Source organism: Dryobates pubescens, chromosome 17, assembly GCF_014839835.1.
Source record: "Dryobates pubescens isolate bDryPub1 chromosome 17, bDryPub1.pri, whole genome shotgun sequence".
NCBI classification, from domain to species: Eukaryota; Metazoa; Chordata; class Aves; order Piciformes; family Picidae; genus Dryobates; species Dryobates pubescens.
The window spans coordinates 7563454-7576484 of record NC_071628.1 but is presented as its reverse complement, the minus strand read 5'-3'; the positions used below and the strand labels follow the sequence as shown (position 1 = coordinate 7576484).

At 49.3% G+C, this 13031-nt stretch overlaps 1 protein-coding gene across 1 annotated transcript in view; it reads left to right on the top strand.

Annotated features, from left to right (window-relative positions):
- The window catches only part of IGDCC4 (immunoglobulin superfamily DCC subclass member 4), a 106033-nt gene that overhangs the window by 84459 nt on the left and 8543 nt on the right, over nucleotides 1–13031 (top strand). Inside the window, exons 12-18 of the mRNA XM_054168732.1 lie at nucleotides 682–789; nucleotides 1513–1696; nucleotides 2426–2553; nucleotides 2994–3164; nucleotides 3497–3634; nucleotides 4060–4165; nucleotides 5827–6061. Coding sequence (XP_054024707.1) covers nucleotides 682–789; nucleotides 1513–1696; nucleotides 2426–2553; nucleotides 2994–3164; nucleotides 3497–3634; nucleotides 4060–4165; nucleotides 5827–6061 — 1070 coding nt within the window. The remainder of the gene's footprint in view (nucleotides 1–681; nucleotides 790–1512; nucleotides 1697–2425; nucleotides 2554–2993; nucleotides 3165–3496; nucleotides 3635–4059; nucleotides 4166–5826; nucleotides 6062–13031) is intronic.

The window sequence follows — 13031 nt, the reverse complement described above, 5'->3', positions numbered from 1 at the left end:
CTTGGGGTCCACACGTGAGGTTCCCCACAAGAGTGCATGGCTGGCTGATGGGAAGAATGTAATGGGGACCCCAGGTTTTGGTGTGGATTTTGTGCGTGCTGTTGCTTTTCTAATTGCAAATCTGAAGACAAAGTAGTCACCATACAGCAAAAGCTGCCAGTGACTTCACAGGGCATGTGAGGACTTGCTGGAACGAAGATCCTCACAGCAGTGAATAAATCAGAAAGGACTTCAGAAATGGGAGGTGTGTTTTGGAGAGCAGAGGATGTCCTCACTCCTCAGGAGCAGGCAATGCAGTGCTGCTGCTTCCACAAGGGAGAGAATGGAGTCACTGTGCACAGGTTTCTTCAGTAGTTTGCAAAGGAGAATGATCAGGAAATGGTGAGATTATGTGCTATAGGTTATGACATAGGTTAACCCTTGGTGGCTGGGGCTGCTGATAATTTCTGTAACAGGTGAGGGGAGAGCTAGAGGGAAGCTGTGATGTTCACCAGTTGTGACCATGTTTGCCTATGGAGATGGAAGGGGGGTTCCTCCCTGCTGTATTTTTAGCAAATACAACTGTGTTCAATCTGCTTTCTTGGATGGTGTGAAAAGCTGGTGAGATCAAAGAAAACATGGCTAACTGGGGAGGTTTGGTAACAAAAATAACCTCAGACAAACCCTGATTGATTTTTCCAGCTCCTGGGAAGCTCTATGAGGTGAAGCTGGTGGCATTCAATAAGCATGAAGATGGTTATGCAGCAGTTTGGAAGGGCAAAACAGAAAAGGCACCTGCAACAGCAGTAGGTGAGGAATGCCCTTCATTTGTTGTCTGCCTCTTCTTGGCATGTGGCTTCAGAGGGAAAAGCTGGGAGGGAAAGCTACAGAGGATGAACCTGGAGAAGGACAGTAAGATGGGGATGGTCTCAATATAAGAAACTGCCTTTGATGGTCATTGTAAATTGCATTGGAGGAATTTTCTTGGAAAGGAGAGAAAGGAGGGAAAATTGCACTTCTCATTAGGGTTGTGGATGAGCTTCAGTGTCCTCTCTGGCCCTGTCACTGGCTCAGGGAATGCCAAATAACCTGGAGTTCGTCTCTTGTGTTACAAAGATTCAAGAACATGAATTAGCAGCATGCCAGGCTTTTTGCAGTGTAATAAAGAATAAAAGCTCTGAAGACCTAGGCTCCATTCTCAGCTCTCTTCTGGGATGGTGAAGAATTTGGGCTTCTCCTTAACCTAGTGTGGGCCTGTCAGTTGAGTAGTCTTGAAGATGACCTCCTGTGTTCCACCACCACCTTGATGCATGGTTCCTTGTTGTGGTCTTTCCCACACACGAGGAAGAGCATGAATTGCTGCGTGCCCAGAAGGGCTGAGCTGGGCATCTAGGCTTACACTGTAGGCCACCATGATGGTGCAAGTGTCACAATCAAGGCCATGTTCCATGTTTTCTGTGTCTGTGATGGCTATCCTTTGCCTTACTGTCACGTACAGTTCCACATCTCTTCTCATTTTGTCTTGCACCACAGATCCCCCTGTGCAGAAGGGTCCTCCACTGCCTCCAGTCCAAGTCTATGCAGAGTCCAACAGCTCAACTTCCATCTGGCTCAGGTGGAAAAAACCTGACTTCACCACAGTCAAAATTGTCAACTACACCGTGCGCTTCAGCCCCTGGGGCCTGAAAAATGCCTCTCTCGTTACGTACTACACAAGGTAAAGAGGGACGCTGAGGGTCCGTCTGCCATGTGTTGCTCATGTCAGGAACAAACACACAGGGCAGGAGGAGCCTGCGTGGAAGCTCCAGTACTGACCAATATCCTTTGTGTTTCACATGCTGGAAACATTTGCCTTGGTCACAGATATGTTCAGAGCTGCTGAAGTGTGGGACTGGGACTTGTCTCTGACTTGAATACCAAGGGGGTCATTAACTGGCTGATTGCTGCATCTTTCTGCTCTGCTAGGACCTTACCTGCTTGTTTCCATGTTAATCATATAGCTAGGTGCAGTTATGGCCTGTCTCAAAGTATTCATGATTTGTGAGATGATCCTCATAAGTTTGGTTTAAAAACTACTGGAGTTTAAGCAGTTATGATAATTTGGGGATGTATTTTGTATCTGGATACCTGTGCAGATTTTCAGCTTACAATGGGGATGTGTTTTGTATCTAGATTCCTGTGCAGATTTTCAGCCTATAACCAGACTGTTTTCAAGGTTTTCTCTACATGAGATGGTCCTGGGGGCTGGAAACCTGCTTTGCTCTGTGTCTAGGAGCTGAGTGCTCTTGCATTCACATGACAGCAGGAGATGAAGCTATAGGTGAAAAAATCAAATACTGTCAGAGTTAGGATAATCTATTGCAGTGTTCCTGGCAAGGGATCAAGATGGCAGTGGGTGAGAGAACATCTAGTTTCATGACCTTGTAAATGTGTCCTCTCTTGGCAGCTCGGATGAAGACATTCTCATCAGTGGGTTGAAGCCCTACACCAGATATGAGTTTGCTGTGCAGTCCAATGGTGTGGGCATCGATGGGCCCTTCGGCAGCGTGGTGGAGCGATTCACTCTTCCTGACCGTGAGTGGTGGTGGGAATTGTATCCTGATTTCTCCTGGCTTTCCTGAATCTCTGTCAAACCCCTCCTATTGTGCTCCAGATAGATCTCTGTGGAAGATGGAGAAGAAAGACACAAGGTGGGAGGGTATGCTAGGAATATGCTCTCAAATATGAGCGATGTTACACAGCCTCAAACTGAGCTGTGTGCCTTCATCAGCACTGTTACATTTCCCCTGACTGGTTGCCCATGGTTCACAGGTCCTGCAGCCTTCTCTCTGCTCTCCACAGCCTGTTTGGAGAGGTGTGCAACCACTCAGGTTGCCCTTTGCATGCTTGCAAACACAGCTGCAGCACCACTGAGAAGGATTTGGAGAAGGCAGAGCAGTTGCTATAGGCTGCAGGCTGAATGTTCTCCTCCTCTTTTCTGCTGTTCATGCTGGCTCTCTACTTGTCTATGGCAGGTCCCTCAACTCCTCCATCTGACCTGCGGCTGCACCCGCTCAACCCCTACGCTGTGCAGGTGCACTGGTGCCCTCCTGCTGAGCCCAATGGCATCATTGTGGAGTACCTCATCCTCTACAATGCCAACAACACACAGCCTGATGACATGTGGACCTTGCTGACACGAGAAGGTGAGCCTCCTTGAGGTATTGTAATACCCTCCCCCTCCTGCCTTCTTCCCTGCCAGGTTGCTCTGGTTAGTCAGAGCCTTACTTGGAGAACATACAAATAAACATCCAAGAGGTCCTGCCACCATGAGCTCATGCTCCATTCTTGGAGCATATGCTGGACTTTGCTCCTGGTCATAAAGGAGAGTCCAGGGACACAACTACTGAGAGACATAAGGTGTATGAAGTACCTCTTAGAGATAATGACACAAAATCCCTCACTGCTGCTTTGCCGCAGCCTCTAAATGCTCTTGAAGCTGCACATTTTAAACTTCTTTTGACTTGCTTTTGATCAGGAAATATCTTCAGCACTGAAGTGCATGGTCTGGAAAGCGATACCAGATACTTCTTCAAGATGGGAGCAAAGACAGTTGTGGGATCTGGTCCCTATTCAAATGTTAAGGATGTGCACACGCTCCGGGAAAAGCTGTCTGGTAAGAATTTCCCCTTTGTTCTGGTTCAGGAAGTGAGCTGTGTTGCTGAAGACCACCATTTGTAAGCAGTGATGTTTCTGTTTGCCAGCTGAGTCCTCAAATGTGCAGCTCCACAGGCCTTGGGCAGCTTGAGAACCCATCCCACGGCTGAACTTCATCTCCCTTCCCCATCCCAGCCCCTGTGACAGGGGACATGCAACCTGCATCTTGCTGCCTTTCTGTTACACCTCGAATTGCTGTGTGTGCAGAGCTGGCAGTTTGCTTTGGGCTGCTCTGAGCTGTGACTGCCAAATGATCTCAGCCCTTGGTGTGTCTAGGGGCATCACCTACTGGTTTTAGTGAAGATGGTGTTGCTCTGAATGTGAGACACTGTGTACCTTCTTCCTGCTAGTAGCTGAAATGCTTTCTCTGTCCTTCCCCTGTAGATGTTCTGGATATCCACTCTGTCACAGGGATCATCGTGGGAGTCTGCCTGGGGCTGCTCTGCATCCTCTTCTGCATGTGTGCCAGCTTCCGCAACAGCAAGCACAGGTCGGTGTCGCCTCACCTTTGCAGGTGTGGAAGCAGACCAAATACACTGAAGTGCTTCTCATGGTAGAATCACAATCATTTAGGTTGGCAAGATCCTTGAGTCCAGCTGTTAACTCAGCACTGCCAGGTCACCACTAACCATGTCCCTCAGCACCACATTTATACATGAAACCCCTCCAGGGACAGGGACTCCACCACTACCCTGTGCAGCCTGGTCCAGGGCTTGGCAACCCTTATGGGGAAGAAATGTTTCCTCATATCCAGCCTAAACCTTCCTTGCTGCAATTTGAGGCCATTTTCTCTCATGCTGTTACTTGTTTCCTGGGAGAAGAGACTGACCCCTAAGCTCACCACAACCTCCTTTCAGGGAATTGTGGAGAGTGAAAAGGTCTCCCCTCAGCCTCCTTTTCTCCAGGCTGAACTGAAGCAGGGCTCTTTGGGATGCAGTGTGTGACACCAGTTAATACAGGGATTGAGTCTTGGCAGTGCTAGCTGGCTAAGGAGCGTGGTATGGTCTTGTCACTGATTTATTTTCCCAGTTGTTTCTCTTTAATTTGCATTGTTAGACAAATAGGAGGGATTTGTTTCAGAGGAAGAAAAAAATGAAAACCAGGAAAAGGGAAACTCCACCATTTGCTGGGTGATTGCCTGTGTCTGTCAGTGTGAGCAGTATTTTCCTTCTGAGGTTGGACAGCTCTAAGGATATTTGGAAAGGGTCTGTTAACTTCAGACAGGTTTAAGGAGGGTTGAACTCAGCCTAAAGCCTGCTGCCATCCCAGGGGTCTGAATCCAGCCATAAGTATTTGGAAAGTTTGTTCAGCCTTGAGAAGGCTTAGGGGAGACCTTATTACCATGTACCAGTACAGAAAGGGTGGCTACAAGGAGAATGGAGACTCCCTTTTTACAGGGAGTCCTATGGAGAAGACAAGGGGTAATGGGTACAGGTTACTCCTGGAGAGATTCCTACTGGATTCCAGAAGAAAATGTTTTCCCATTAAAACAGTTAGACATTGGAGTCATCTCCTATGGGAATTGGTAGATTACCCTACCCTGGACAGTTTTAAGAGGCAGCTTGACAGGATGCTGGGCCAACTCATGTCAACTACACCTAGAAAGGTTGGACCAGCTGATCCTTGAGGTCCCTTCCAACCTGGCATTCTGTGAAAGCCCACAGTCAGAAAATAGCTTTGCTGTTGAGAAGAGTTTTGAGCTGCTGGCAGATCTCAGGATTTAGGAACAAGCAACTTCTGAAATCTCATCCTAATGTGGTCACCAAACTTTTCTGTCCTGTTGCATCCCTTGTCTGTAAAGTGGAGGTGACAGGAGTGACACAGCTCCCCATGGGCAGGGGTCAGAGAATGCTTTCTCTTGTGCTGGGACTCATGTTGTCTGCTGTCCTTGTGATGCTCTGGTGAGGGGAGGCTTTGCATCCAGCACCATGCTTTGGATGAGCTTTAGGAGTAATAAAGGTGCTGAAGAGGCAGCAAGAGCTGTCACACTAGGATGTGGATATTGGATTTCCTTCCTTGAGAGCAGCAGGACAGCACTTGCACAAGGACAGGTTGAGTGGCCTGGAAGGGATCACTTTGGCAGTCCCTGGCTCTTTGGAACAGAGGAAGGAGGCTCATGACTGATGTCAACTCTTGCTTGTTTTCCCTCAGGGAAACCCTGCCGGGCCTGGATTCCCAGGCAGCTGGCAACCACACTTACTACCACCGGAGCAGGCAAGGGGTGGCAGCTCCAAATGCCACCTTGGACTCTCATGAGCTAGAGTCCCTGATGTCCCCACTCCCAGAGGATGCACCCATGCCCCTGGGGGACATCACAGAACTAACAGAAGTGCACAGCCTCATCCATACAAGCCTCCCTGAGGACACCATCCATGTGAAGAGGAAGGTAAGGAAGGATCCATGCATGCAGTGATTCCTGCTAGGCACCCATGCATTTATCTCTGTAAAACTGACTGACTTGGTCTTGGCTCAGGTCTGTGTTTGGGATCCCTGTGCCACCTCCCACCTCTTTTCATCTCCTGGGACAGTGAACCCTCATTCTTAGAGAAGGAGCTACCAAACTTCTTGCTGCAGAAAGCTGCACTGTTCCTGTTGTTGTGGCATGTAGATGATGTGAGAAGGTGTGATGTCTAGTGTAGGTGCTCTGCCTTCCAGAATGCTCTTTTGCTTAGAGTAAAAGGAGCTTTGTCCATAAATGGTATGTTCATTAGAATACTCCTGAAGTTGGTCCCTTCCAACCCCTGGGTTGGAAGGGACCTTTGAAGGTCATCTAGTCCCACCCCTCTGCAGTAAGCATCTGCAAAACATCCCCAAACAACCTGACCTGGAATGGTTCCAGGGATGGAGCATCCACCACCTTTCTGAGCAACTCAGGCCAGTATCTTGCTATGTTTTATTTGTAAACCTTTCTTTTTTGAAGTGGTCTTTTCCTGCCCTGCTTGGTCTGTCTGACATTGCATTGTCTTTCATTCCTCCCTGCCCATTTCCTCTCTCAAGCTTGCCTGAAACATTTCATTCCATTAGGGAACCTTTAATTGGCCTAATTTAGTTAATCTGTTTATGTCTCTCTTTGTAGCCCAGGGAGAGCATGTAAAGTAATTAGGAGGTTCAGTAACACAAATGCACAGTGAGCACAGGGGAGTTCACGTTGGCATCGGCGATGCACTCAGTGTGCCACTGTGGGAAGGTGAGGGCAGGGTACCTGGCTGGCGGCGAGCCCTGCCTGTCCTGCTGGTGCCTGGTGTGGTCTTTGGAAACACAATGTCTTCTGCTGGCTTCAGTAGTCCTGTGAGCTGAAGCCATGCTTCTGGCCGTCCCCAAGTGCTGTGGCAGATCAGTGCTCAGCTGAAGGAGGCAGTTTGCAGCCAAGCTGTGTCTATGGATTTTGGTGGCACGTAGCTGCCTGCCTGGAGCCAGGCCGAAGGGTGTGAGGTATTTCCTACAGCTCATTCTGTTAAATAAGGAACAAATGCTTTCAGTGATGATGACTTACCCTGAGAATAGGTCAGGGTGGGGAGAGTTCCCTCCCTTGGGAAGCCTTCTTGGGGACAGCAGAGCTGGATCATAGAATCATTAAGGTTGGGAAAAATTAAGATGATTGAGTCCAGCCATAACCCAACACTATGACCATGAAACTATATCCTGAAGCACCACTTCTACACGCTTCTAGGACACCTCCAGGGATGGTGACTCCACCACCTTTCCTGGCAGCCTGTTCCAATGCCTCACTATTATTTCAGTATAGATCAGCTCTCTCTTCCAAAGCAGCAATCCTGTTACCAGAGGTTTGCACAGAGATTTTGAGGAGCACAGAGCAGAGGTTGGAGAGGGCAGTGCCAAAGCCTGAGAGCTTGGAGCTCCCAGTGTCTGTCACAAAGGCTGGCAGTGTCCAGCAGCAGAGTTATGTTCAGGAAGCTTCAGACAGAAGTGATTCTAGTTGTAGTCTCTACCTCCATAATTGGATGGGGAAAAGGCCACTGAGAGTTAAATTCCCCGAGGATTTTTTCCAGCAGGATAAAGAGCTCGGGTTATTTGATGGATGTGGGTAGGGAAGCATGGATCACTGAGGAGCAGCCACCCGGAGAGCGGTGTTGTCACCCGTGCCGACCGGCAAGGATGACCTGGCAGGTGAAGGAGAGCTCGAGTGGTGGCCGGGAGCAACAAGCTGTTGTTGCTGGCAACGGGCACTGGAGGGAGATGTGCTCCCATGCAGGAGGCCCCGCTCCCTCCACTGCCCAGTTCCCTCTGCAAGTGCCACCTGAGCCAGCCTCGAGCACTGCAGCATCTTCTCAGTACTCCGAGGTGTGTAATTGAAGTGAAAAGGCTCAGGCCAAAGCTGTCTTTATACTGCAGTTGCCAAGAGACCATGTGTCTGGATGGTGATGTGATTTTACTTGGCTGGGTGGTCCAGGAGTTGGGCAGGTCTCGTGAGCATGGCTGGACTGGTGCACACATGCCTGGTTCCCACAACAGATGCAACTCAGAGTCCGGTGCTGTTGTGAGTCTGTACATTTCCTTGTATGTGTAGACAAAATGCTACTAGCCAAGGCCCAGCAGTGAGTTGTAGGTTGCTTGGGTTGTCTTCTGTGCTTCAAATAGCTTCTTCCACCAGACAGTTAAGCTGGGCTGCCAGAACACCCTGGGGACCCTGCCTGGAGCAGAGCATAGCCCGGAGCTGCTTCTGGGGGTGCTCTAGGTCAGGTGCTATCACTTGCAGTCCTAGTCAGTAAAGAAAAAGGGAAATGGCCTCAAGTTGCTGCAAGGATCCCTTTTATTTAACAGCATGCCATGTCACCACAGGGCTCAGGATGATGCCTGGGATGGACTCTCAGTCCACTGCTGCTGCCCCTGTTGGGCAGCTTTGTGTAGCTGTCATGACAAGGACACGACAGCTCCAGGTCTGTGTGATCTTCTCCAGTTGCCTACTTACCTCTCCATCCTCAATTAAACTGCTGTGTTGTGTTGGCCAGGTGGCCTTTGCCATTAGCAGTGGCAGTGCTAGCTGGCCCCTGCTTGCAGGCTTTCCATGTGCTGGCTCATGACTACCCATGGATTAGTCTTCATTGATTTTATTCTTGTGGCAGGCATCCCAAGGTTTCAGTGGAGACTGGAGGCTCTGTGTTGCTAGATGCACAGACACAAAGAAGGGGCTGTCCACATGCCATAATGTCACTTTGCTGGAGTGAGGCCTGGAGACCAAGGGCAGGAAGACTTTAGCAAAGCTGAGGTTTGAACTGCAAAGAATCACAGGCAAGGGTTTAGAGAAGCCCCCTTGGTCATTTTCAATCAGGACCAGCAGTTCCTTTGAGCATAGGGCTGTGATTCCTCTTGAGTTGTTACAAGTCATGCTGGAGCAGGATGTGTGAGTGGAAGGTGGGACAATCTGTGCTGCTGGACATCCCACTGGAGCCACCTGGCCACCCTGTCCCTGCTTGCAGGGCAGAAAGGTGCCACTGCAGCCGAGCTGTCAGCTCAGGGCTGCTCTGGAGGCTGACAGCTCCATTAGGCAGGAGCACACTCGGCCACTTAGCAGCCTCTTTTTCTTCCTTGCTGCGTGTTTCCCAGTGGTCACACAGGAGGATTTGTAAATACACTGACAAGTGATTTTCCTCTTACTCTCTTCCCCTTTCAAGTGACCCCCAGGCTGATGCCCTCAGTAGCCCACATTATAAATGACACTGTAATGCACAGGCCACGGTGAGGCAGCTCTGCTTCCCCTGACAGATGGACTGAGGATGATGAAATGGCTCTGCTTCAGACATCTCTGTTACTGCTGCTTTTGAGCCAAGCAGTGTAGGGGGTGGGGGAGAATGTTAAAAAGCATCTGCTTTCCATGGAAGGCTTCAGCTTTTCATTGAATGAAGCCAAACCCAAGTGTTTTGGCTTGGAAGTGTTTGACGTCGTGTTTCTTGTGAGCTGGAACCTTCCTTGCTTGCTGCTCCACTCCTTCCTTGAGGGCCTCCTACCCGTGGGGATTGCATCCCATGAATCCCCCAGTAACTTGGAGAGCAAAAGTTGGAATGCATCAGGGAACTTGGATCTCCCCAGGTTGTTTGTCATTTTCATGTTGAAATCTTTCTGCGTGAAAAAAAAGAAGTCCCAGTGTTTTCTGGAAGAGTCTGAGATGAGAGCTCTGTTCCCATGGAGAGTCAGCAGAGGTTCTGCTTTGTCTGGTGGGGGGAGAGGTCTGTGTTATGTTGCATCTTGTGTGGAGGTGCAGCTGAGGACCTGTTCCAGTATTTCACCACTCTCATTGTAAAGAATGCAATCCTTATGTCCAACCTAAATCTCCCCTGCTCCAATTCCAAACCATTTCCCCTCTCCCTATCACCACAGACTCTTCTAAACAGTCCCTTCTCAGCCTTCCTCTAAGTCCCCTTTAGATATCAAAATGTAGTTGTAAGGTCTCCCTAGAGCCTCCTTCTTCTTCCTCAGTTCTCTCAGCCTGTCTTCATAGGAGAGGTTCTCCAACCCTCTGATCATCTTTGTGGCCCTCCTCTGGACTTGCTCCAGCAGATCCATGTCTCTCTTGTGCTGGGGGTCCCAGAGCTGGACACAGTACTGCAGGTGAGGTCTCACCAGAGCAGAGCAGATGGGCAGAACCACTTCTCTCAGTCTGCTGGGCACACTTCTTTTGATGCAGCCCAGGACGCCATTGGCCTTCTGAACTGCAAGTGTACATTGCTGGCTCATGTCCAGCTTCTCTTCCACCAGCATCCTCAAGTGCTTTTCTGCAGGGCTGCTCTCAATTTCATCATCCCCCAGCCTGTATTGATATCTAGGATTGCTGTGACCTAGGAGCAGGACCTTGCACTTTCCCACTCGCTGCTGTGGTGTCATTCAGCGATGACTCCTTTCTCTCTCCTGTGACACTCTTAAAAGCTGGGTGCATCTGGCATGTCTGCAGCCTGGTTTTGCACAGGATTTCAAGCTAGTTCAAATAACCATCCTCTTACAACAGAGAAGGTTTCAAGATCAACATTTCCTACATGCTCATTCTCAGCTCATCTATTTGCATGAAATCATTACTTGTCACAGGGAAGGTAACACGATCGAGGCACAGTTTCACCAGTCGGAGTTTCTACACAAAGGGTGAAATGAAAAGGCTTGTTTGCTTTGATAAGGATTTAGCTGTAATGGAAACACCTTCTCCTGGAAGATGTTTTTATTAGTTCTCCTTCTCGTGTTTGCAGTGAACTGACAAAAGGATTTTTCCCTCTTTAAATTAGTATTAGACTGACACTTCTTGCCTTTGTTATTCCGTTGTAGGAGAACATTTCCTTGTCTTCCTTCAGACATTCATAGATTCATAGAATAGTTTCACTTGAAAGGGACCTTAAAGATCATCCAGTTCCAATCCCCTGCTGTTGGCAGGGACACCTTCCACTAAACCAGATTGCTCAAGACCTCATCCAGCCTGGCCTTGAACATCTACAAGGAGGGGATCTCCACAACCTCCCTGCACAGCTTGTTCCAGAGTCTTACCACCCTCACCATAAAGCATTTCTTCCTCATCTCCAGTTTAAATCTCCCCTTCTCAATCTTTAATCCATTGCCTCTCATCCTGTCACTACAAGCCCTTGTAAAAAGTCCCTCCCCAGCTTTCTTGTAGGCTTCTTTCAGGTACTGGAAGGCTTCTATGAGGTTTCCCCAGAACCTTCTCTTCTCCAGGCTGAACAGCCCCAACTCTCTCAGCCTGTCCCCACAGGGGACATTCTCCATCTCTCTGATCATCCTCGTGGCCTCCTCTGGACCCATTCTAGCAGTTCAATGTCCTTATTCCAGGGGCACCAGAACTGGATGCAGTACTCCAGCTGGGGTCTCCCAAGAGCAGAGTAGAGGGGCAGAATCACTTCTCTTGTCCTGCTGGCCACGCTTCTTTTGATGCAGCCTAGGACACGGTTGCCTTCTGGGCTGCAAGCACACAAGGCTGGCTCATGTTGAGTTTTTCTTCAGCTGATACCCCCAAGTCCTCTTCCTCAGCACTGTTCTTGAGCCACTCCTTGCCCAGCCTGTGTTTGTGCTTGCCCCCACCATGAGTCGCAAGAACTAGTATCATTTATGGCACCAAAACACACCGCTTGAAAAAGCAGAGGAGCTTTCAGGCACACCAGACCTTCTTCAGGTCTGTGATGAAAACAAACCTAAAGTTAATTGCTGCTGCCCAACTTTAAAGCCTGAGCCCCAAGAGGATTTCCACCCCCAACCCCCCTTAAACACAATGTGCTTGAACAACATGTGGGATCTAGGCCATGTTGTGTGGCTGATGGGTTTTTTCTGTTTGTTGAAAGTTGCAAACTGGTACAAAACAAGTTTGTTCTTAGTTGCAGCCAATTTCAGCCAGAGCTGAACAGGCTGTTCCCAGAGTCATCAAAACCTATGTAAACATGGCAGATTGACATTTCTGCTAACAGATGGTCCATGGGGATTGCAGCAGAGCTGCCTCTTTCCACGTTTCTTGGTATTCACGAGACGCCTGCAAGAAGGTTTTCAAGTTTGCTCTGTGTGTGTGCGTACGATGCTCAGCTCTTTCTGATGGCAAATATGCATGGAAGCAACTCTAACAGGACACACATTTGTGTGCATGTTTGTGTAGGTTCAAGGCTGAGATTTCCAGGCAGTATTTGCTCAGTAACGTATGTTCCTTGGAAAAGGCACAGAAGCCATCAGTCAGCAATGTCGCTGCAGAAAGCCTCTCGGATGGCAGCAGAAGCGAATGGAACACGTTCCTCGAGTACCGAGGTGCGGTGGTACTCCTTATTGTGAGCTCTGTGCCATCACTTGATTGATTCCTTGCTATTAAAGTGTGGTTTAATGATTGTCCACTTAGAAAGAGAGCAGTCAGGGAACGCTCTTGGCTCAAAATATTTTGTGGAGGATTGTGGATAGAGGAATGGCAAAGACACTGCCTCCAGCACCCTTGTGAACTAGCAGACACTTGATGGCCACGGCACTGCCTTCAGACGTCACTGTTCTGCAGGGCGCTGTCATATCAGTGAAGCCCTTCACTACTTGTTGGATCCTGAGGCAGCAGCAAAGCTCCTGTGACTTGGGGTTGGTTCTGGGATGTCACATTGCTCTGCCTTCCTCAAAGTGCCAAGGCTTGAGTTGGGGTGGACAGGGAGCGCTGGGGCAAAGCCAGGGCAGCTCTGCAGCGCATACAGAAGAGCTTCCGTGCGCCTTCTGCCAGCACCCACAGCACGAGGCAGCGCTGGCTTCTCGCTAAGTAGCTGGGTTAGGAATGCCTGGCTCACACACATCTGCTCCTGCATTTCTACCTCATTTCCGGCCAGATGGATTGAGGCACAAGGTCAAATGACTCATGCAAGGTCAGGCTGATGTCAGATATCTCCTTG